The sequence below is a fragment of the Prunus dulcis genome, chromosome 6 (genome assembly GCF_902201215.1).
Source record: "Prunus dulcis chromosome 6, ALMONDv2, whole genome shotgun sequence".
Taxonomy (NCBI): domain Eukaryota; kingdom Viridiplantae; phylum Streptophyta; class Magnoliopsida; order Rosales; family Rosaceae; genus Prunus; species Prunus dulcis.
The window spans coordinates 20,174,525-20,200,551 of NC_047655.1; the positions used below are offsets into that span (position 1 = coordinate 20,174,525).

The following is a 26,027-nucleotide window of genomic DNA, read 5'->3' on the forward strand; positions in this document are numbered from 1 at the left end:
GAGAGAGAGAGAGAGAGAGAGAGAGAGACTTTGTGTAGCAGCTAGCAATTGTGACGTGCTAGTCTTTCGGGAGTTTTTGCTTAGATAAATCCAACTTCCTTGGCTTCTTCTTAGTCTGAATCCAACTTTTTGGGTGGCCATATAGCTTTCCCGGGAAAATACACTCATGTCATTACAATATTTCATTTGAGGTTACCTCCGTAATTGTGATTGATGATTTTAAAGAAATTAAACATTTTAATTTACATATATGTTTTAACAAAAAAAAAACATTTGACTGCTTACAAAACAAATTTTGATACTTTCACCAAATTATTTATACATACAAACCAAACAAATGTTCCACTTTAAGCACTAATTTAAGTTATAATCCTCATTCCCATGATTATACTCGCGCATTTCATTTTCTTGGAAAGGTATACTTATTCGTCATGCTTTTCATGTATGGACTGAAATGACATTTCCTTGATAAGCTAAGGTACAATTCAGGGATTTCTCAAATAAGGTCTCATTAAAACAAAAAACAGCAACAACAAAAAAAAAAACTAAATTTTATTTTTACATGCCCAAAATAAAACAATGCTACTTTTTGGCCCCCCCTCCCTTTTTTTTTTTTTTTGCTTTCTGTATGTGAATCAACAAGTGAAAGTTATTATGTCTCAGCAAATAGAAAAGATAAGAAAGACAAAGGCCATTATAAAAATACAACGAAGGTAGCATGACCTAAAAGATTACGAAGCCCAGAAATGGAGCAATACAAATACAGAAAGGTCCAAATTCCACTTGTGCAACTGAATAGTCAATGTTGCTAGTTTTTACGGAGTTATCGTGTCTGTGCCTCCGCATTAATTCATGAAGCTCCCCTAATATCGCTTGAATAAAAATAAATAAATAAATAAAAGCATACAAAGACATAAAATATATTTATATTTTTAAAATTAAATGATGAAGGTGAAAGCAGTTGTGCTTGTTTCCATCTAAATTAAGAGCGAGAGGCTTAATTAGGACCATTAGATTGAATGGAGCCAGACAATATTAATGCTCATTTGGCATTGCTTATTTAGGGTGATAAGTAATTTAAAAAAAAAAATTGGGAAGCCCAACCCGTTTGGTAAACTATAAGAAAATCACTTTTTTCTTAAAATTATTGTGAGAGAAAGCTATAAGGGAAAGCAGCTAATGAGGTGCTTCTATTTTCTAATTATGCATGAATCAATTTCAAAAGTTCTGGATTTAATGAAATTTAAAAACTTCCAAAAATACCCAATCTATTTTACGCAATCTCTTATTTTCGTGTGTTTTCTCGTTCGCATCCCTTTGCTTCTTCACAGCCATCTCTTTCACAGAGTTCTCCTTCTCTTGAATCTTTTATATTCTTCTTATTATTTTTTCTTGTTGAATCAATTCAAGCACACTCCTGAGAATCCAAAAGACTTAGGTAAGAGGCATATTATGTTTATTTCTTCTCAATTTCATTCTTCCCTCTTTCTCTTTAATTTCTAGGGTTTTAACTATAAATTTCATTCTTCACTCTCTTTAATTTCTAGGATTTTAACTTCAATAGTTGTTTCTGTTACTTTTTATTTGTTTTCTTTTTTCTGTTCCTATTTGTGCTTACTTAATTTATTTTATAATTAAAATAATTTTGAGGATGTGATGGAAACATATTTAATACAATATATATAAGTGAAAGTGCTTTCCCTTTTATTAAACACTTTAACAGAAAAGCCATTTCAACATAATGCCATTTTTAGTCATTATATATAGCTCACATCACTTTAACAAATAAATATACCGAACACGAATACTTAAAAACTGATTATTGTACCAACAACACTTTTAACAAAAAGTTTACAAAACACCAAACGTCTTTCTCAGGTAAGGTGAGGTGAACTTGCCATTTCATTTTTAAAATCCATCCTGTCCTGTGTACCAAGTTGTTCTCTAAATTTATAATTTTCACATGACAAGTCAATAAAGAAAACATGTAGAAGAACCAAGAAAGTAGTTGCTGGAAACTGAACTCGACCTTAATTCATTGACTGAAAAAAAAAATTTACAATTTAAATAGAACTCACAAGACCAAACTGGGCAGGAAAACATGGAACAACAATCCCATGACCAACACGACTAACAGTTACTACTTAGACTCCCAACATATATGATGGGATGCTCTTATAGAATAGGTAAAACCACAGCTGACCTCCCAAACTGGATAACCCTTAACAAAATTTAAGAGCTAGACTTCAGTGTGTTTCCGATGTCAATAACAAATCGGTATCTGACATCTGCTTTGACAAGGCGCTCCATGGCAGTGTTCAGATAATCAATCGGGACAACCTCGATGTCAGCTGTTATGTTGTGTTTGGCTGCAAAGTCAATCATTTCTTGTGTCTCCTTCATTCCTCCAATGCAACTGCCGCCTACTATCTTTCTTCCTATAATATTAATTGAAGAACAAATTGACATGTTTGTTAACAACTTTAACATATACACAATGAACCAATTCAAATTAATGCACACTTTTGGAGCACTTACCCACGAGCAAAGGAAAAACTGGAAGCTCAAGAGGCTTCTCTGGTGCACCAATCATCACAAGCTTTCCATGAGACTTCAACAAACCAATCAAAGGCAAAAGAGGGTGGACGGCAGAAACCGTGTCGATGATGCCATCCATTGTGCCCAGGGCAGCCTACAAATCAAATCAACAAAAGTAAATTAACCCGAAAACCCTACACATGTGACAATCTAACGTCAACTTAATTGTTCAAATAATCACCTGCATTTGATCTTGGTCACGACTGACCAAAAATGAATCAGCATGGAGATGGTCAATAGCTTCTTCCTTCTTATTAGGGGAGGTGCTGATCACTGTAACCTTAACCCCCATAGCCTTGGCAAACTTCACGGCGACGTGCCCTAAACCGCCTAGACCAACAACACCGACATGCATACCAGGTTTGTCAAGTCCGAAATATCTCAAGGGGCTGTAAGTTGTAATCCCAGCACATAGGAGAGGAGCAGCTCCATCAAGAGGTAGGCTGTCCGGAACACGAACGATGAAGTGTTCGTCGGCCACCATGACATCGGAGTAACCGCCATATGTGGTGGTTCCGTCAAGGTACTTGGAACCATAGGTTAGTATCATTTTGGGGCAGTAATTCTCAAGGTTGTTGGCACAACTGTCACAAGAATGGCAAGACCCCACCATGCATCCAACACCTACCTTGTCTCCAACTTTGAATTTTTCTACTTTGCTTCCTACCTCTGTCACTACGCCAACAATTTCATGCCTGCATTGCCCCAAATAAGTTCACGTTTAGGAATGCGTTCATTGAAAAGCTTGAGCTAATTAACTTAAGTTCACATCACCCATCAGTAAATGCTGGTCTGACTGTAAACTTGTGATAATTCTAGCAAGTATTTTTCTTAATTTTCTTATGGCATGCCCTGCCTTTCATTGTCACCAATCAAATAAAAGTTTTTCAGAAAAAGTTAATTTGAAAACTTTATACTAAACTAAAGTCATAAAAAACATATATTGAGAAAAAGACCCATGCATTTAGGACAAATGCAACATACATGCGTTTCGGTTTATTTTTTAAGGAGCTAAATTTTTCTCTTTTTAAATTAAAAAATTGTTATTAACACTTGAATTAAAAATCATGGCGTATTTCTCACTAGAATTGATTCGATGCAAATTTCAATAGTTCCTCTACCAATATATCCAAAAAGAAAATCAACAACTAACTAAACTAAAGTCATGTTTGATAAATGACAACGTACCCGGGGACCAGAGGATAGGTAGAAGAACCCCATTCATTCTTCGCCATGTGAAGGTCCGAATGGCATATGCCACAGTACAACACTTTGAATGACACATCTTTCTCTCCAGTTTCTCTGCAACCAAATCAATTCAATTTTAGACTCAAACCAAGAACTCAGATCTTGACATTAAAGCATACATAAATCCTAAACTTCTTTTGTACTAACTGAATATGTGTCGGCTTTTCACCGTCAATATAACATGTTACATGGTGTTACAACCGCAAAATCATTTTCACTGATTAAGAAAAAAAAATTAATCAAACGGATACTGATTCAAATTTAAATCCCAGTTTGTTCCTTTTTTTATCTTCCCCATTTCATTGAATCATTGTGCTTTTTAAGAACCACATTTAGACAAATCTAGGAATGGAATAAAAATGGTAAAAAACCAAACAAAAAATGAATGAGAAATTAAGTTATATAGAATAATAACCTTCTTGAGAATTTGAAGGGAGAAAGAACACCAGATGAATCTCTAGCAGCCCATCCAAGGGCCTTTTTGGGGTGTTCTTGCTCTGTAGAAACCACCATTTTTGCTCTCAAGATATAACTAGCACAAAGCAACTATGAGATTTTAATTAATAGAGTGAGAGAGAAGGCAAGGGAGGAGCTGTTTATATATAGATGTGGACGACATGGGGTGGGGACACGGGGGTTTTGCTGTTGCGCTGGGCTGACGTATTGGGTGAGCAAATGGAAATCAAACAAGGTGCTTTTCCACAGAAAAGTAATGACATTCTCATTGGGTAAGAGATTGCTCTGGGCTGACGTATTGGGTGCAACAACTCTATTTTAGGCATGTTGAAGACTTTTAGTTTATCATTTTAATCAAGAATGAGTCAAGTGTATTAAAAATAGAAGTACTTGAGAAGAAAGACTTGAATACTACTTTTTGGAAAAAAACAATTCATGTTTTTATGGTCGCTCCAGATCTTTTTTTGTTTTTGTTTTTTGGTTTGGGTGAAAAGACGAGGTCACTTCATGTTTTTGTTTATCATTTTAATCCAGAATGAGTCAAGAAAAAGCAATAATTGGTTGTTGACAACAATTAGGTATGTCTTCCACAACATGGTGGATCCATTTGTTTTTGTTTTTTGGAGCACTATATTTTGTCTTGGTTTATGCAATCTCCAATTGAATACTGAAAGTTAATTTTCAAACATAATTTGAGGGTGATGGGTCTAAAAAAGTTAATTATAATTTTTTCCCGAATATACATAAATAAAAGGCAAAGTTAGTTTTAAACTTATTTTGCTTGTCATTGAGAAAGTTATGAACATTATTTTAAGTCATTTGATGAAATTATGTTATATATTTATATATATATATATTATAAAATAAAATAAAAAAATTCTCAACCATTTCATTTATATTTTATATTTACATATATTAAAATGTTTGATTAGATTAAACATGACAATAAATGTTTCATATTTCATTATTATCTTTTTATTATTATGAAAATCGATCATTCAATCCAATATCAATTGGATTTAAACCTCTGTGAGAGGTTAACACTTTGATTTTTCGTCCATTCAAGTTGATGTCACTCACAAAAAAAGCAAGAAAACCTAAGAGAGAAAACTCCTTATAAGCCCTTACTAGGTTTCCCAAATTTTCAATGTGGGACTTTCTACCTTCACATTCTCACACTCCCCTTCGTATCCTTTTTGCTTCCCCCTCCCGTATTGTCTCCCTCTCTTTTCATTATCTCGTTTATGGAGTAATTATAACAGATCTTTGTGGATCTATCCTCTTTTGGTTATCAACTCTATTTGCTAAAGAGGATAGTCGATTGGTGTGGATTTGTTATCATTTGGTGCTTGCACATAGTAGGTTGGCTTTGTGACAACGAGGTTGCACTCTGGCTAGTTTAGTTTCTTTATCTTTGGAATAAGTCGCATAAACTCTCTTAGGATTTTCTGTGTGGTTTTAACCTCTCCATTGTGAGAGTTTTTCACCTCTTGTTTGCGAGAGCTTTTTTATTGTTATGAGTTTACAATCTTAGTTGAATGCCTATGCCAAAGTTTCTTCGGTCATGTGTGATCGTTAGTGAAGGTGCACCAAATTTTCTTCATCTTAATGTTATATGTCTTTGGAATTGTAATGGCCCTTTGTGACTGGTTTGTATCGGCCTTTTGTTGCCAGTAAACTTTTTGGTTGAATTATGAATGAAATTCAATATCTGAAAAAAAAAATTATATAAAGTGAGAAGATACCAAAGAGACACGTTAACACATATGTCGTGAGGATCCCGAGCCTCTGCATTTGGAGTCCACACAATTCCCGCATTTCGCTTCATCTAGGCCGTTATAATGATCCAACGTATGGTTTCATACATGACATATTAGCAACATAATACAATTTAGTTTATATTTTTAATTTTTTATGATTCTATAGTGACGTTACGTTGTCGTTTCCTTCCATCATCCCTTTTATCCCTCTCCTCTTCATTTCTCCTCCTTTTTTTTTTTGGGTGTCAACTAGCAATCTCTTATAGAAAGTAAGGGAGCAAGTTGGATTGAAAATTCTGATTTGAAAATTTCTGATTTTGGCTAGTCCATATCAATTCTGACCTCCGAAAGTTCCAAAATCTGAAAATTCTGAAGATATTTTATTTTATTTTATTTTTGAATTTGAAATGTATCACAAGATTCCAAAAGCTTCCAAATTTTGAAATATATTAGGGTTTCATGCTTAGATTACATATATATAAGACTAATTTCATGTTGAACTAGATATGGCTTAATGACCAAATAGACATTGTCGAGTAATTTCTGAAAGGATAACAACATCTAAGTAATAACATATAATACTTTTTCAAGCTTTTCGTATGATTTTTCAATTTTGAGCCAATTTTAACCTTTTAAATTGTTGGACATGTTTAAAATGTTCAACTATTTTCTGAAATTTTCTGACAATTCCGAGTTTTCCTAATTGGAATGGATATTGAAATTCCTAAATTTTTTGGAACAGAATTGGGAAGGAATTTTCGCTCTAAAATTTTTTAGAATGATAGGAGGGTTCCATGATTCCGATCCATTTCGTCCGAAAACCAACCCTAATAGAAAGCAAAAGCAAGGGTGGCAAAGCCAAACCCAGGTGTTAAATTAAAAAAAAATGTAATAAAGTAATTAAAAATTCACCCAACATAATCTCACTCTTATTTACAAATAAGAGTTTTTTTTGTATTTAATTGAGCATGACCCATTCAAGATGAAAATATCTCTTGATTATAATCTCTTTGGAAAGAGGACACCCTTTGATTCCAATGTGAAGATTGAAATAAATAATGGAATTTGATTTGATGTTATGGCTGTATCCAGACTGCCACATACCTCCTTTTGGGGATCAAACTTTTTGTAGTTCTCATGAATATATATTTTTAACAAGGGCTTTCAAAGAGTGGATGACCCCTTGAAAGAATTTTGTGGTGTGAAAAATATTTTATGGAATTTGAATGAATGTGGTTGGACCGGTGATTCAATTTGATTTTGTGGTTGGAAAAGTGTTTGGGGCGAATTTGGTTAAGGTAAACTAGGGATTCTGTTTGTACTTGCAGTTGTATCTGGATTGAATTTCCAAATGGCCTACGTATCCTTGGCAGAATCAAACCAGACATAGTTCCTTATGTTTTAATTAATCCAATTTTACCTATGAATATACAATCTACTAGTAATTTAGGGAAACTCCTTTGGAATAAGTTGTAAACTTGGATTTTGGACCAGGCATGAGATTTTTGTTGTTGAGCCAGTACCCATGAATTTGACCCATATAATTTACTTGGGCTTAGCACATTCCTCAACCACCTTCTTCAAATGAGAGCACATCCACCAAACATCTTCAAGTGAATGCTTCATCTCCTTTTGTTGTCCAAAACAAAGAAACCTTGTAGACTGTGTACTCTTAAATTGGAATGGATGAGATTGAACTACAGAATTTGGGTAAAATTGAAAGATGATTCAAATCCTCTTTGCTAGCGCTTCCCTTGGCTTTAAAATTCCTTCTAAGTGTGAAGTTTCATCATTGCTTTGCCTTGAAGAATTATGACTGGCGTCTTCACCATTTTGCTGAGCTCTTACTTGTGTATTGTTCTGTTGCCCAATATAGAAAAATGAACTTGGGTTGAGGAAGAAAATAGAGCAAATAGGCAAGAAAATATAAGAAGAACCCGTAGGTCTATTTTGTATTGCTGGCTGATTATATAATTTCATGGTCGTTGACTAATACCATGATATTTACAATAGGTAATTGATGCTAAGCTAAAATAAAGGCATACAAATTGTATGTGAATAAGGTAGAATAAGTAATTGAGCAATCAGCTGTGATTTGGTAATAATTGGGGAATTGACTTCCCAGAATCACGCCCATCATGACATGAATCATGGCTGGTCGTGTGGGCATGTGCTAGCTGTACGGTGGTGTTCTCTTCATTCCCCCTTAAGCGAAACAGCACGAAGTAAAGATTGAGCTTGGAAGCAAGAGAATGAAATCGTTCTCTAGTGAGATTCTTGGTAAAGATATCGGCCAACTGATTGTGGGAGGAAATATATTGGGTGTGCAGAACACCACATGCGAGTAGCTCACCACATACAAAGTGATAATCAATCTCAATGTAACGAGTTCGAGCGTGGAAGATGGAATTGGCTGCCATGTGGAGAGCAGAAATATTATCCACAAGGAGAGACACAGAGGAGAGCGAAGTGGGATCTCGAGTTCACGAAATAAGTAGTAGAACCAACGAAGTTCAGCAGTGGTGGTGGCAAAAGCCCTATATTCGGCTTCAGTACTAGAACGGGAGACAGTGAATTGTTTCTTTGAGGTATAGGTGAGTAGATTGGGGCCAACAAAAATACAAGCGCCATTGTAGATCGACGATCATCAACAGACCCGGCCCAGTCAGCATTGGCATAACCACGTAAGAGATAATCACAAGCTTTGTGAAATTTAAGACTGTGCTCAAGAGTTCTTTTAATGTAGCAATAAATACACTTCACGGCCTGAAGGTGAGTGGTGCGTGGTGCGTGGATTATGCATAAATTAACATACTTGGTTTACTGCAAAAGCGATTTCTGGTCGAGATAGCGTAAAGTACTGAAGGCCACCAACCACACTTCGATAAGTGGTTGCATCTGGCAATGGGTCACCATCTAAGGATGAAAGATTAGTGGCTGAAGCCATAGAAGTGGGACTAGGCTTACAAGACTTCATGTTTCATTTTTTAAGAAGGTCAACAACATATCTTATTTGAGACAAGTAGATGGTCTCAGAGGTACGATGAATTTCCATACCAAGAAAGAAGCTCAGATTACCCATGCGGCAACTATCAAACATGGAGCACAAATTATCGATAAAGGACATAATTCCCTAAGTATCAGAACCTGTCACAATGATATCATCAACATAAACCAAAACATAGAAAGAATAATGTGGAGTATGTTTGATAAATAGAGATGCATCTTACTGGCTGTGACAAAACTATTGTCCAATCAGATAAGAAGTAAGTTAATGGAACCAAGCACGAGGGGCTTACCATAGAGCACCTTATGAAGTTCGCAAGCATGATTGGGGCAAAGAAGATCAGAAAAACCAGTTGGTTGCTTCATGTACACCTCTTCTCGTAAGAAACCACTTAAGAAAGCATTTCGAACATCCAATTGTTGCCGGCTTCACAACCAGACTGAACGTTTTGTCATAGTCCAAACCTTCCTTTAGATTGAAGCCCTTGGCCACAAGACATGCCTTATGTCGTTCTATGGAGCCATCAGCTTTTCATTTAATTTTGAACACCTAGCCTACAATGTTCATGAATTGTGCAGCGGGAACAAGAGACCATGTGTGATTGCGAAGAAGAGCATCATATTCATCTTGCATGGCAAATTGCCAATGAGGGTGTTTAATTGCTTAGGTATAATTTGTGGGTTCAAAGGTGGGTGTGGAATTAATGCTTGCGGTCAAGGCATGAGGTAATGAGTGATTAGTGGGTCCATAGATGAGCTTATTAAGACTTTTGTATTTATTCGGTGGCGGTGATGTGTTGGTTGTGATGTTTGATGTGGGGGATGAATCAAGAGCCAGCATGGGTATTGGATAAAGTGGTGAATAGGTGGACTAGTCTGGAGTAGTGGGATGATTGTGAGTAGCCCCACATGGGTAAGAATTAGGTGTAATGGATGTAGAATTGGGCCCATATAGGTGAGGCGTGAAGCTGGGCTCATCTTCTGAATGGGGCACAAGATTGGGCTCCGCTGCTGGGCTTTCAGCTTCAGACATTGGCTCTGCAGTGGGTGGGACCACGTTGGGCTCGACTGGTGTTGATAGTTGGCTTGGCACAGGTAGTGCTGGAAGTGGGTGGAAGGCAACAGATTTTGTGGAGCTAGGCTTTAGACTGCATTAGCTAGTCTCATCAAAAGTCACATGTCGAGATATGTAGACCCTACCTGAAATCAAGTCTGAATAACGATCCCCTTTGTAATGATCATCATATCCAAAAAAGACACATTTAATTGATTTAAATGAGAGCTTATTGGTGTTGTAAGGAACCATAAGTGGAAAGCAAATACACCCAAAACTCTTAAGAAATCGGTAATCTGGCATACGGTGGAGAAGTTTTTCATATGGTGAGATGTGTCCAAGTAAGGAAGAGGGCAGTCTATTAATGAGGAAAACTGTGTTAAAAGAGGCTTCCAAAAGAAAACCTTTTGGAAGATGAGACTGAGCCAGCAGACATAGTCTCATTTCAACAATATGCCTATGTTTCCACTCTACAACACCATTTTGTTGAGATGTGTAGGGACAAGAAATTTGGTGAGTTATACAATGATCACGTAGAAAATTAATGAACACCCGATTTGACAGGACCCGAATCAAATTCCGCTTTGGAATTCGAGTCGAACCCTGTGCGTGTCCGACACTTGGCGAATGTAGGGCACAAAAGACCTATTTGCCCTTTTTCTTAAAATTTTGATCTTGACTTCTACTGAAATTTCGGCAGAGTCTCCCATATATTTTGCTCAATCCCAAAACTTACACCTGTTAAACAAGCATAAATATCCAACAACCAACAGCCAGCACTTCAATAAACTTGTCAAAAGTTCCATTCCCTATCTAGGGCAATATATCAGAGCAATTTTGATAGCTTACGGATCACTTAATTGTTTTACATACCAACACTTTTGAACCAGAAGGCGCGGAAATCAAGATGGCCCGGTGGTGGATGTCTTGTGCACGCTACAGCTTGGGGGGCAAAACAGTTGAAAGTGTGAGTGGACCAAAAATAAAGGTTCATAAAATATCTAAGAATATACTAACCCCCATTGTAAGAATAGTGAAATAAATCTAAACACGTAGTCTGCATTTAAAGCATACTAAACTCAAGGCATTATATGTAAATCATATTCGAACTCGATACTTCTCGCATAAAAACAGTGAAATCAAATACGGTTGAGTAAAACTGAATATCTAAACTATCTTGGAAACATATGAAAATCAACGCAGTTACATATTTATAGAAATATATGCAATCGCTTTCAAGAGCAATAAAACTTGCATGAAAGCATTGAAATCCAATTTGTATAAAAGTACTGAAATCAAACCTGCAATAAAGCAATGTACTCAAAACTTGAATTAAAGCACTGCAATTAATCAAAACTACCACTCGGATGTACCCCTATAATTCCGTCAATTCCCCTGGCAGGTCTCGGCGACACACAGTCTATCCGAGCCGCAAATCCTGGCAGGATACAGGGGACTATAGTCAGCCTGATCCGCTGGCAGGTCTCGGTGACACAAAGTCAACTCGAGCCGCTCTGGCAGGATTCAGGGGACCGTAGTCAGCCTGATCCGCAATCCTGGCAGGTCTCGGGGACACAAAGTCAGCCGAGCCGCAAATCCTGGCAGGTCTCGGGACACCAAGTCTGCCGAGCCGCAAATCCTGGCACTCACGGTCCGAGCGTCCCCGAAACTCGTGAGGCAATGTCAAGTGCACTGACAGAACTGTAAATAGACTGGATGTCCGTAGACATCGGTCCATCTGAGGGTAATCACCAAAAACGGGTACATGGTGGTCTTAAAAATATAATATCTTAGAAAGAATCTGCTAAATAACTGCATTTCGGTAGATCTGAAATGAAACTGCTATTTCTTCTAGTAAAAGTCTCAAACTCTGCTTTTATCACTTTTTAGCATGCTCAACTAAGCAGCATAGAAATAAAAATACTTTACGGCATAAATCATACTCGGAAAATATTCCATAAAACTTATTCAAGTTCAAGTAATGAAATTTATTCATAGAAACGCATTTATAAAAACTCATTTATATAGAATCATATAAAATCATTTATATAAACTCATTTATATAACTCATTTATGTAAAATCATTTATGGAAGAAAGTCCACTAACTCCTGGTCCGAGCTCGCTAAACCTCCTGACGATCTCTCTTGCGGGCTTGTCTGGTCCCAGATGCCTGGGTAAACCATCATGAATATTTAATTAATAAAACTGCTCGGGATAACATTTTAAGTAAAACCCTAACCCCCGACTTCTAGAAGTGCGTGCACTAACTTTAAAGTCATTTTCCTGCCCACTTAGGCATTTTAGATATTTAAAATCGTCTGAAAAGACTCAAGACTTTACTAAGCGATAAACTTCCACCTTGGTCAATACAGAACCCTGTGGGGTTCACGACCTCCAATGACCAATCTAAGAGTTCTTTTAAGTTCCTCACCTTTAAGGAACCATATCCTGCAAGTTTGGTCTGAAACTGTCGATCGGATTGACCACGATCGTGAAATCATACAATTTCCAAACCCTAGCCCCAGGGTTCATGATTTCGGAGTATCTGGGACTCCGATTCACAATCCGTCGAATCTTACACGATTCTAAAATTATTTGGAACAACATATCCAAAATTGAGCGCGATCCAACGGTTCGGTAATATTGAACCTGGACATCGCACAATATGGAAAATCCGTTCGGGGCTCAAACGGAATTCAAATTGAGATCCGCGAAATCCTACGTGCTCGTGACAACATAAGGATCACAACAAGATACAGTGCCACTGCACCACCCTCGCCCACACGCCGGCAGCGATGGGTGTCTAAAGCAATTTTGGCTCACCGGAAAAACTTCAAACCACGGCTCCAAACTCCTACCCTAGGTAAAACACCATATTTGGAGCCACTTTTGTTCTTGGACCTACCCCAAAAAGTGACTGGAAGTGGCCGAAAACAGAAGCTGAAAATCGGCTGAAACTTCAAGTTCAAAAATCCGATGGCTACACTACAAATCGATCTAATCCGACCCAACAGGCAGCTAGAACAGCTCGAGAGGTTCAAGATCCATACCTGGGTCGACGGGAATGGTGGCCGGATGAGGGAGATCGGAGGCCTTGAAGTTTCGGTGAGTTCCCGTCGTTCTTTCTCAGTTTCCGGCCAGCACAGGTCGTCGGCGGGCGGGGGAACGGTCGGGAAAGGTAGGGGACTCGACGGCGGTTCCATCGCCACCGGTCCCGTGGCCGGTGGTGCCCTGAGGCGGGGCCAGCAAGCTCTAGAAGGTGGCGGCCCGTTTTTGCGCGAGAGAGAGAGGCTGGCTGGTTTTATAGATCCAACTTTGAGATATTTAAGTTTATACCACTGAGACTCTTTTGACCATAACTCTTTCATTACAACTCCGATTCGGGTCCACTACGTGTCTATGAACTCGTTTCGCCGTGCTCTACGCAATGGCGTAAGCAGAATTGTCAAATTCCTTCTCGATCAAAAAGTCACATTTTTCTTAATAAAATATTACGAGGGCAAAATTGTCTTTTCGCAAAATAAAATATTCCTTCATTATGAATTCTTGGTTTGGGATATTACACGATTTGTAGCCCCTTGATTTTTTAGTTGAACCGATTTTCAATCATTCGTTTAAATGTGACAAACATAGTAAAGCAATTAGATTTTTTTACAAGTGGATAGAAACATACGAATGGAATGTTGTCATCAACAATGGACAAGTAATATCGATAACTAAAATTGGAGGCAACTGGTGCTGGTCCCCACAAGTCTAGATGTAGTAAGTCAAACAGATGCAAAGCATGTGAACTTCTATATTGAAATTGAAGTTTACAAGACTTTCCCATAAGACAAACATAACAAAACTTAGTAGAAGCAACAGTACCATTAATGGGCAAATGATGTTTATTCAAAAGAGTTCGAAAAACTAAGTGAGAAGCGTGTCCAAGGCAAGCATGCCACACATCTTGTGTCGTCCTTTCCCCATAAAACACGATCTTGTTGGTATCATTTGGCACTGATTGATATGATATAATCCGCTAGAACTACTTCCAGTGAAGAGTACCTTCTCGTCTTGTCCTTTACATGAAAATCATTAGCATTCATTTCAAAGAAACAATCATTATCTCGACAAAATCTACGAATGCTAATCAAATTCCTTCTTATAGCAGGAACACATAATACTTCATTAAGTTCTAAAACCTTATGTGTAGTGGATAGATTAGTGTTCCCAATATGTGTTAGCCAAATGGTTGCCATTACCAACAATTATCGTGTCTGTACCTGTATACGGCTGAGTATATGGAAGAGTAGAGAGGTTTCCTGCCCTGTGGTGGGTAGCCCCAGAATCTAAACACCAACTTGTATTCTCGTTGAGGTTGACATTTGTATAATTCCCACGTTCAGGACAAACACGTGCAACATGTCCCTGTTTATTACACAATTGACACATAACTTCATATCTAGCAATGGGTGTCGGCAAAAGAGGTGGTTTCCCATCTGATAATGAGCCACGTGTGATGAATGGAGTCTGCTCACTATGCTGATTAAAACCAAGCCTAGTTTGAGTGAAGGTGGATTGACCATCTTGCCCAAAATTAGACCTGTTATCATAGTTGTGATTCCAACTCATTGATCGCGGGAAAGAGTCTTGATTTGGCTGTCCTCCATCTCGGCTAGAGTGGTCACGACTAGACTGCCATCCCCAACTTTGGTTGTCACGGCTGTGATTCCCGCCTCGCCCAGGCCCCCTTCCTGAATTCTTGCTGTAACTTTGTGATCTAGAGCCTTGAACATGGTTGTCATCAGTTACAACACAATCGGTGGACACCGGTGGATTCTCTTTAATAGTTGTTCTTCTTGTATAATCAGATCAAAAAATTCGTCAAATGCAAGTTTGGGCCTAAGATGGAGTGATGTAATGAACTCTTTGTACTTGTGTCCAATTCCATCCAATATGTATTCAATAAATTCTTCATCCGACATTGTGGTGTTGGCTGCTGTGACGGAGTCGAAAAGTGATTTGGCGTGCATCAGGTAATCAGCAACGGGCTGTTCAGAATCTCTTTTAAGGGTGCGAATTTGATCCCACAAGGTACGGAGATATGTCTTGGATAGTGGAGAACGCCTTTGTCCAAGTAAATCCTAGGCTTCGTGAGCCGTCGTACATGGGATGAGGAGAGTTTTGATGGTTGAGGATGTCGTAGCTTTAATCCAACTCAGGACTAACTTGTCCTTCGAGTACGCTGGATTTGGTGTTCCATCAGTAAGCTTCTTCTGGGGACGGGTCTCATATGTGATGACATCTTCTAGATCATGAAGTTCTAGAACGTCCATGAATTGAGATCTCCAAGACAGATAATTATTCTTGTCCATAGGTGTGGTGAAAAGATGAGAGATGTTGAAAGAAGTTGGGATTGGAAACATATTGTCTTTTGAGGTTGTATCTGTGTTTGATTTGTTGGGATGAGAATTGACAGAGGAGGAGAGAGGAGAATCTTGAGTGTTGTGTAAACTTTCTAAGCCATTATAACTTGAACACTAACCTTGTTCTGCCATTGAAGTCTTTTATCGAACACTTGGGAGACAACTCTTCTCTAAGATAACCGACTGCTTTATTCTCAAATTCCAGATGGGGTGAATTATTTGATGAGATTTTGTGTGTCTCGGCTCTTAGAGGGAGCTGCTCTATTTATATGCATCACTTCAAGGAGTCTTGCCCATCAAGAGACTCCTTGAGGTATCCTTATTGCTATAGAACTGTTAATCCTAATTCTTATAGAACTAGAAACCCCTTTAGCCTTGTAATTCATATGGAACATTGACACAGAGGCTGCAGGTCGAGAGTAGTGTTGAATTCTTGATCAGTCTTGAGTCTTGCAATCCTATAATGAATAGAAGACCAATTCTATAAGGATTGTGATAATAAACTATCTTACATGTTGGTCATAGGTGAGGATCGGTTTGAGCGCTAGCTACTGCCAGGCTCTGATACAAAATATAGAAAAGGGAACTTGGGTTGAGGAAGAAGATAGAGCAAATAGGCAAGAAAAGATAAGAAGGACCCGTAGGTCTATTTTGTATTGCTGGCTGATTATATAATTACATGGTCGTTGACTAATACCATGATATTTACAGTAGGTAATTGATGCTAAGCTAAAATAAAGGCATACAAATGGTATGCGAATAAGGTAGAATAAGTAATTGAGCAATCAGCTGTGATTTGGTAATAATTGGGGAATTGACTTCCCAGAATCACGCCCATCATGACATGAATCATGGCTGGTCGTGTAGGCATATGCTAGCTGTACGCTGGTGTTCTCTTCACCCAAGAATATTGGTGGCCTGGAGGCCAAACTTTTACTCTTTCTCGGCATCATTTATACAAACAACGGGTAAGCTCTTCTTGTCTTTGCTTCACTCTCTTGTTTTTTTCTTGGACTTTCCTTTCTGACCAATTTTCACCATCTTTCATAATTTGTGAAAACCAACAGAACAAAATGCCTTCTAATTTGTAGAGCTTGATTTTGATATTTATTTAATTGTTGAATTCCCTTTATAGGAAATCAATTTGAAGTAGTGGGTTTCTTTGCCTAACACAACATGTACAAACCAAAGAGCTATCTGTGTACTTCTTCGAGTTTGGCAGCACCAACTTCATAACTGAAACTTCTCCTTTTTTTAATCTCAAAGTTCAGCCACAAATTTGGGCTTTGTCCATTGTGTACATGCTTGACCCTTTTTGCTATTTGTAGTTTTCTATGTATTTGTGGTAGTCTTCTATAAAATGGATTTTGTCTTTACCCAATTGTATGTGCTTAGAGACCTTCAGATAATTAAAATCATCCTCATCATTGGTTTTGTGTTGACTTAACAGGAAGGCTTGCTTTGTGCAACCAGTTTCTTCACTTTCGGTCTAAAGACCAAATTTTGGTTTGAAAAAGAGTCACTGGCAGCAAGTTCTGCATCCATTTGAATTTTGGCAAGTTTTTTTTTTTTTTTTTTTTTTCTTGTTCGAATTTTGTAGCAACGACCTGATGCTTTGGTGCATTCTTTTCTTTCTGATTTTGAAAGGAATTTCTAAGGCTTTGTAACATAATTTGAAAGGGCTATCTCATTTGCCTCATGTCTTGCCAGCAACAAATTGAGAACCTTTTATGATATTTGCAATTTGCTGTGGAGAAGTGTTGTCTTAGTAACTTGCGTGGGCAATCTGGCTTGGGATTTTTCTTTGTTGGCAACTTTTAGAGCACGAGACGTGGATGTGAGTCCTCTTTGTTCAATAGTCATCAGCCTTTGTAAATTTTCTAGCAATCAGCAATACCTACATACCTTTTTAATATTTTCTTTTATATTTTCTCCTGTTTATGCATATGAGTGACTCTAAAACAGAGTTGTTGATTTTCTCCCTTTGCAGCATGTTTTACCATCACTTCTTTCTCCAATTTGCAGATCTGGAATTTTACTATGCTGAAGGTGGGTTGGGCATTTAACAAAGCATTTGGGATTTTGCCATTTTCTATTTTTTGTACTCAAGAACATTCGCAAGGTCTTTGCTGAATACCACAACGTGCCTATGGACACTCTTTCTGTACAGTTTCTCTTACACTCTTTCTTTTGCCTGCAAGTTAGTTGTACATAAGAGAATGCTCAAATTAATGAATCATTTTATACCTTCCCCAATGGTATTGTGACAGAGCTTCGTATCTCCTTTGCTTGCTTCTCTTTCTTTCCTTTTTTTTTTTCTTCTTTGGATTTCTGTAGCAGTTTGGTACTTCTCCTCCTTTGCATTTTTTTGCCTTTGTTTTTTTTTTTTTTTTCTGCTCACCAATGATCCCTTTTTATAGACCAAGAGAAACTGAAGGGAGTGGAGCCAGTTATATGGGCTCACGTACTGTGTGGGTACTGTATGTAGGAGCAACTTCCCATTTTCAGTCAGCCCTCAATTCCACACTCCATAGTCACGTACAAGAAGCATATTCTATTTTCTTGTAAAAATATTCATATTAGTTTATTTTGGGCCTAAACCAATTTAGCAATAAGCGCTCAAGACCATTTTAACTATGAGCCCAACTTCTTTAAATTTGGGCCATAATTTAATTTGATGTCAATGAATTTTTTTATTTCAACACCAGGTACATAACCTTAGACCTGCAAAAGTGCCAAGAACACCAACTAGAACCCAAGGACAGGTCTAGGAACAACAGAGCCCAGCACAGAAAAGGTAAAACAACAAAATACAATAACCCAAGCCATGAGACCCGTAGCTCCTAAACCTCTCCTCTTTTCTCTGTATCTTGTGTCCCAAATCCCAATTCCCGCATCCCCTCAAGTGTTCAAAATTCAAATAAAATTATATCTAAATCAAAATCGAAATATAACGTTTATTCTCATCGTCAATCGACTAAGTCTCTAGGAACATGCAAAAGTTATTTTAGGCAGCCTTCAATGTATTTGCAACGTCGATGACAAATCGATATCTAACATCAGCTTTGAGAAGACGTTCCATGGCGGTATTTAAATAATCAATTGGGATAATTTCAATGTCAGATGTTATGTTGTGTTCGGCTGCAAAGTCGATCATCTCTTGTGTCTCCTTAATACCTCCAATGCAACTGCCAGCAATTATCTTCCTTCCTGCAATTCCAGAATTTAGGGTTTGTTAAAGAATGTTAATTTTTGTAACTGAAAAGAAATTATAAAATAATCCTTAATCTTCGTTTTTACACATTCACATGCTTACCCAAGACCAATGGAGTAATTGGAAGCTCAAAAGGCTTCTCTGGTAGACCAACCATAACAAGTTTCCCATCACACTTCAACAAACCAATTAAAGGCAACAGAGGGTGGACTGCAGAAACCGTGTCAATGATACCATCCATTGTGCCCATGGCGGACTACAAAATTAACATGACAAAATATTATAATTTATAATCATCACCATTATCAATAATACTTGTTCAAATATTTACCTTCATTTGATCTTGTTCACGGCTGACCAAAAAGGCATCAGCTTTGAGACTTTTAATAGCTTCGTCCTTCTTATTAGGGGAGGTACTGATCACTGTAACCGTAGCCCCCAATGCCTTGGCAAACTTGACGGCCACATGGCCTAGACCACCAAGGCCAACCACCCCAACATGCATGCCGGGTTTGTCGAGTCCATAATGTCTCAAGGGGCTGTAAGTTGTGATCCCGGCACATAGGAGAGGGGCAGCTCCATCAAGGGGAATGTTGTCAGGAATACGAATTACGAAGCCCTCCTCCGTGACCATGAAGTCAGAGTAGCCTCCATATGTGATGGTTCCATCGTGGTACTTGCCACCATAGGTTAGTATATATTTGGGGCAGTAATTCTCAAGGTTGTGGGAACAATTGTCACATGATCCGCAAGAACCCACTATGCATCCAACACCGACTTTGTCTCCAACCTTGAATTTTTGTACCTTGCTCCCTACCTCTGTCACTACACCGACAATCTCATGCCTGCATTGTGTGATTTAATTAAGTTCACATTTAATGTCAGTTAATTAAACTCATGCAATATTTCAGATACTAATTTTCTCTATATTAATCATTTGGTATTAGACCTACCCGGGAACCAAAGGATATTTAGAACTTCCCCAGTCATTCTTTGCCGTGTGAAGGTCGGTATGGCATATCCCACAATATAATACTTTGAATGTCACGTCTTTTTCTCCCGATGCCCTGCAACCAATTAAATCAGTTCAATTTTATAGAACTAATTCAAAACATGAGATAATGCATGGAGAGGACAAGAAAAGCCTATGATCATACTGCATTCTATCCTCTTTTAGATATAAATGGAAAGTTTATTAATTTCGTCAGGTTATTAAGACATGAAAAACTTAAATCAAATGGATTTTAAAACTAAAAAATAAAAAACCTAATCTTTTTTTTTTTTTTTAATTTGTTCGATTTCTTTGTCTTCCCTAAAGAAGAAACTATTAATGTCGAAAATTAATAACCTTCTTGAGAATTTGAAGGGAGATAAAACACCGGATGAATCCCTTGCAGCCCATCCAATGGCCTTCTTAGGGTGTTCTTCCTCTGGAGATTTCGCCATTTCTTTCTTATTAGTTATTATTTTCTCTCATAGTGTATATTAACTTATATACAACTTTTTTGCGACGTGCTAGTCTTTCGGGAGTTTTTGCTCACATAAATCCAACTTTCTTGGCTTCTTTTTAGTCTGAATCCAATTTTTTGGGTGGCCATACAACTGTCCCGGGAAAGTACACTCACGTCATTACAATATTTCGTTTGAGCTTACCTCCGTAATTGTGTTTGATGATTTAAAAGAAATTAAGCATTTTGATTTACATATATGTTTTAATATATAAAAAAAAACATTTGACTACTTACAAAACAAATTTGAAACTTTTCCTGAATTATTTATACATACAAACCAAATAATTAGTTATACTCCTCATTCACATGATTATACTCGCGCATTTCATCTTCGTGGGAAAGGTATACTTATTTGTCATGTATGGACTGATCGAAATAACATTTTCTTGATAAATTGAGGTATAATTGAGGGATTTCTCAAATAAGGTCTCGTTAAATAAAAACAACAAAATTTTATTTTTGTATGCCCAAAATAAAACAATGCTACTTTTTGCGGTATGTTTTTTTTTCTCTTTTTGTATGTGAATCAACGATTATAAGTTATCATGTCTCAGCGCAAATAAAAAAGAAAAGAAAGACAAAGCCCATTACAAAAATCCAACGAAGGTAGTATGACCCAAAGACTACGAAGCCCATAAAGGGAGCAATACAAATACAGAAGGGTCCAAATTCCACTTATGCAACAGAATAGTCAAATTTGCGGAGTTATCATGTTTGTGCCTCCACATTAATTCTTGAAGCACATAGAAACCTGCAAGGGCTTATGGCTCAACTCAAGTTGAATTTCTAATTTTGATTCTCTCTTCTTTCAATATTGTTTGAATATAAAAAATAAAAAATAAAAGCATAAAGAGACATTAAATATATTTATATTTTTAAAATTAAATGATGAAGGTGAATGCAGTTGTGCACGTTTCCATTTAATTAAGAGCGAGAGGCTCAATTGGGACCACTAGATTGACAGAAAAGTTGTCGTTCTGAATAGCATGAATGGAAACAGACAATATTAGACTGCACATAGGCTTAGAAGTAGGTCGGTCACATAGAATTAGATATCTTATTTTTTTCAAAGCACAATAATACCAAACTTATCCTTAGACTGCACATAAGCTTAGAAGTAAGTCAGTCACATGGAGGGAAAGTCAATCAAATATCTAATCAACGATTATAAAACAAGATAAAACCAAAACGTCATTCTCAGATGATGACGTGAGGTGAACATGCATATATGTACTTGCCATTTCATTTATTTATTTAAAATCCATCCTGTGTCCTGTGTACCGAGTTGTTCTCTAAATTTATAATTTATTTAAAGTAGTTGTTGGAAACTGAACTCGAACTTAATTCATTGACTGAAAAATAAAAAATTACAATTTAATAGAACTCACAAGATCAAACTGGGCAGGAAAACATGGAACAACAATCCCATGACCAACACGACTAACAGTTACTACTTAGACTCCCAACATATATGATGGGATGCTCTTATAGAATAGGTAAAACCACAGCTGACCTCCCAAACTGGATAACCCTTAACAAAATTTAAGAGCTAGACTTCAGTGTGTTTCCGATGTCGATAACAAATCGGTATCTGACATCTGCTTTGACAAGGCGCTCCATGGCAGTGTTCAAATAATCAATCGGGACAACCTCGATGTCAGCTGTTATGTTGTGTTTGGCTGCAAAGTCAATCATTTCTTGTGTCTCCTTCATTCCTCCAATGCAACTGCCGCCTACTATCTTTCTTCCTATAATATTAATTGAAGAACAAATTGACATGTTTGTTAACAACTTTAACATATACACAATGAACCAATTCAAATTAATGCACACTTTTGGAGCACTTACCCACGAGCAAAGGAAAAACTGGAAGCTCAAGAGGCTTCTCTGGTGCACCAATCATCACAAGCTTTCCATGAGACTTCAACAAACCAATCAAAGGCAAAAGAGGGTGGACGGCAGAAACCGTGTCGATGATGCCATCCATTGTGCCCAGGGCAGCCTACAAATCAAATCAACAAAAGTAAATTAACCCGAAAACCCTACACATGTGACAATCTAACGTCAACTTAATTGTTCAAATAATCACCTGCATTTGATCTTGGTCACGACTGACCAAAAATGAATCAGCATGGAGATGGTCAATAGCTTCTTCCTTCTTATTAGGGGAGGTGCTGATCACTGTAACCTTAACCCCCATAGCCTTGGCAAACTTCACGGCGACGTGCCCTAAACCGCCTAGACCAACAACACCGACATGCATACCAGGTTTGTCAAGTCCGAAATATCTCAAGGGGCTGTAAGTTGTAATCCCAGCACATAGGAGAGGAGCAGCTCCATCAAGAGGTAGGCTGTCCGGAACACGAACGATGAAGTGTTCGTCGGCCACCATGACATCGGAGTAACCGCCATATGTGGTGGTTCCGTCAAGGTACTTGGAACCATAGGTTAGTATCATTTTGGGGCAGTAATTCTCAAGGTTGTTGGCACAACTGTCACAAGAATGGCAAGACCCCACCATGCATCCAACACCTACCTTGTCTCCAACTTTGAATTTTTCTACTTTGCTTCCTACCTCTGTCACTACGCCAACAATTTCATGCCTGCATTGCCCCAAATAAGTTCACGTTTAGGAATGCGTTCATTGAAAAGCTTGAGCTAATTAACTTACGTTCACATCACCCATCAATAAATGCTCTGGTCTGACTGTAAACTTGTGATAATTCTAGCAAGTATTTTTCTTAATTTTCTTATGGCATGCCCTGCCTTTCATTGTCACCAATCAAATAAAAGTTTTTCAGAAAAAGTTAATTTGAAAACTTTATACTAAACTAAAGTCATAAAAAACATATATTGAGAAAAAGACCCATGCATTTAGGACAAATGCAACATACATGCGTTTCGGTTTATTTTTTAAGGAGCTAAATTTTTCTCTTTTTAAATTAAAAAATTGTTATTAACACTTGAATTAAAAATCATGGCGTATTTCTCACTAGAATTGATTCGATGCAAATTTCAATAGTTCCTCTACCAATATATCCAAAAAGAAAATCAACAACTAACTAAACTAAAGTCATGTTTGATAAATGACAACGTACCCGGGGACCAGAGGATAGGTAGAAGAACCCCATTCATTCTTCGCCATGTGAAGGTCCGAATGGCATATGCCACAGTACAACACTTTGAATGACACATCTTTCTCTCCAGTTTCTCTGCAACCAAATCAATTCAATTTTAGACTCAAACCAAGAACTCAGATCTTGACATTAAAGCATACATAAATCCTAAACTTCTTTTGTACTAACTGAATATGTGTCGGCTTTTCACCGTCAATATAACATGTTACATGGTGTTACAACCGCAAAATCATTTTCACTGATTAAGAAAAAAAAATTAATCAAACGGATACTGATTCAAATTTAAATCCCAGTTTGTTCCTTTTTTTATCTTCCCCATTTCATTGAATCATTGTGCTTTTTAAGAACCACATTTAGACAAATCTAGGAATGGAATAAAAATGGTAAAAAACCAAACAAAAAATGAATGGGAAATTAAGTTATATAGAATAATAACCTTCTTGAGAATTTGAAGGGAGAAAGAACACCAGATGAATCTCTAGCAGCCCATCCAAAGGCCTTTTTGGGGTGTTCTTGCTCTGTAGAAACCACCATTTTTGCTCTCAAGATATGACTAGCACAAAGCAACTAAAAGAGAAAATGACTCTGAGAATTTGATTAATAGATTGAGAAGAAGTATGAGAGAGCTAGAGAGATGGTGAGTGAGAGAGTAGGCAAGGGAAGAGTTTATATATAGATGTGGAAGACATGGGGTGGGGAAACTGGGGTTTTGCTGTTGCGCTGGGCTGACGTATTGGGTGAGCAAATTGAAAAGCAAACAAGGTTCTTTTACACAGAAAAGTAATGATGTTCTCATTGGGTAAGAGATTACGGCCACAACTATTATGGTTGATTCTAGAGAATTCCCTCATTTTCAGGTATGACGTTTTATGACAGATTTTTGTGTATGCAACAACTCTATTTTGTGAGAGACAGATGCTTAGTACGAGAGTTGTGAGAGACAGAGGCTTTAGGACAGATTTTTGTATATGCAACAACTCTATTTTGTCATTAAGCTAAGTTCTAGCCGTTTTGGTTTTATATGCCTGTCCTTTGATTCTTATTACTTTTTTTGTTGTGTCGATTTTACCTTCTGAGGTAAATAAGGAAACGTATTGAAAATCCAAATTTATGCATTATTTCATTTTAATTGAATTTCAAAATTTAAAATTTGAATTCTTTCCTTTTGAATATTTACCTAATATATGGATAAAAGACAATTTAATCAATAAAAATAAAGATCCACATATTATACTAATTGATGAGGCAAGCACCCACATGAAATTATGTAACTATGCATCAGGAAAACACCCAAACATTGAAAACACAATATGCTTAATACTTATCAAGTTGATTCGTGGTGATTAAGCATAATAACAAATAAAAAAACTTGAGAAAAATAATATAAATAAGAGAACTATTGATGACGTTTTTATGTACCTAAAACATGGGTACTATGAGCTAATGTGCTTTATATTAATATAGGTATATATATAGGTAGAATTTTCTAATGTACTATAAGCGTTAATATACAAAATTATGGATGCAATTAAAAGAAGAATAATTTTTTTTTTTTTTTAAAAGGCAACGTAATTAATATACCAAAATCATTATGGTCATAAGCACTTAATTTGTTAATTAATTATGGTCATAAACAATTCTTTCCTGTAATTATCAGAAAATATTTTTTGAGTAATGTAATCCTATGTGACACAAAAGTCAAAGGATTTGTATCAAAGTCACCCATTTCGAGGATTAAAACCAACTTCCCAATGAAAATTTAGATCTATATCAACTTTTCTATCTTTTCCATGAAGAATGAGTCAATTGTATTAAAAACAGAATTTGTCACTTTTTTGGACATTTAGAATTTGAAGTACTTGAGAAGAAAGACTTGAATACTACTTTCTGGAGATATCGGGAAAAAGCAATACTTGGTTGTTGACAACAATTAGGAATCTCTTCCACGCTCCATCTTTTTTTTGTTTTTGTGTTTTGATTTGGATGAAAAGGCGAGGTCATTCCATATTTTTTTTGGAGCGCTAAGAATATTTTGCTTTTTAAAAAAATGGAAAATCAAGAATAAGTTTATTTTTTGTGTTGGTTTATGCAACATCCAATTCAATACTGAAAGTTAATTCTCATATATAATTTGAGAGTGATGGCTCCTAAAAAGCTATACGTTTTGGATCCGAATTCTCTGTTATGATTTTCTCTGTTATGATCTGCTTTATTTTTGTTCTCCATATGCCATCTTATTAAAATTTAATTTGAGAGACTTAAAAATTGACACATCATCCTTCAAACAAAAACGCAATTTACTCCTAATTTAAAAATATTTAAAAAAAAACCCCTAAGCCAACTAAAGGCAAAGTTAACATCATGTCCTCTTTCTTCTCTCCCTTCTTCCTATCCTATCTCACATCTGCGTGTTTTTTTTTTTTTTCCCAAATATACATAAATAAAGAGTACTGCTAAACGAACTTTAAAATTAACTAAGACACCCTACTGTCAAACTATTTATTGAATTACTAATTGTGAAACCCTGTATTTTTAATATATATATATATAAAGAAAAATGCAGAGAATGGTGAAATATTCAAAATATCATAATATGCCCTTGGTTAATTCAAACATTAAGAATTGAAATTATTA

The 26,027-nt window shown here is 36.9% G+C and overlaps 3 protein-coding genes across 4 annotated transcripts; all 3 read right to left on the minus strand.

Moving 5' to 3' along the window:
- Positions 1 to 1,988: 1,988 nt before the first annotated feature.
- On the minus strand, positions 1,989 to 24,158 carry LOC117633136 (probable mannitol dehydrogenase). 2 transcript variants are annotated; one of them, XM_034366827.1, is made up of 6 exons: positions 23,961 to 24,158; positions 4,262 to 4,392; positions 3,787 to 3,900; positions 2,780 to 3,293; positions 2,539 to 2,692; positions 1,989 to 2,438 (listed from the first exon to the last, which is right to left on the minus strand). In XM_034366827.1, exons 2-6 carry the CDS (start codon positions 4,357 to 4,359, stop codon positions 2,233 to 2,235), a joined length of 1,086 nt encoding a protein of 361 aa, XP_034222718.1. In that variant the 5' UTR covers positions 4,360 to 4,392; positions 23,961 to 24,158; the 3' UTR covers positions 1,989 to 2,232. The 2 variants fall into 2 exon arrangements, with proteins under 2 accessions (XP_034222718.1, XP_034222719.1); XM_034366828.1 differs by having other exon boundaries at positions 4,262 to 4,356; positions 23,925 to 24,007.
- LOC117633137 (probable mannitol dehydrogenase) lies at positions 18,205 to 20,223 on the minus strand. Its single transcript, XM_034366829.1, has 5 exons — positions 20,094 to 20,223; positions 19,699 to 19,812; positions 19,077 to 19,590; positions 18,848 to 19,001; positions 18,205 to 18,741 (listed from the first exon to the last, which is right to left on the minus strand). Exons 1-5 carry the CDS (start codon positions 20,189 to 20,191, stop codon positions 18,539 to 18,541), a joined length of 1,083 nt encoding a protein of 360 aa, XP_034222720.1. The 5' UTR covers positions 20,192 to 20,223; the 3' UTR covers positions 18,205 to 18,538.
- On the minus strand, positions 21,572 to 24,035 carry LOC117633135 (probable mannitol dehydrogenase). Its single transcript, XM_034366826.1, has 5 exons — positions 23,830 to 24,035; positions 23,355 to 23,468; positions 22,346 to 22,859; positions 22,105 to 22,258; positions 21,572 to 22,004 (listed from the first exon to the last, which is right to left on the minus strand). The coding sequence occupies exons 1-5, from the start codon at positions 23,925 to 23,927 to the stop codon at positions 21,799 to 21,801; spliced, it is 1,086 nt and encodes a 361-aa protein (XP_034222717.1). The 5' UTR covers positions 23,928 to 24,035; the 3' UTR covers positions 21,572 to 21,798.
- Positions 24,159 to 26,027: the final 1,869 nt, after the last annotated feature.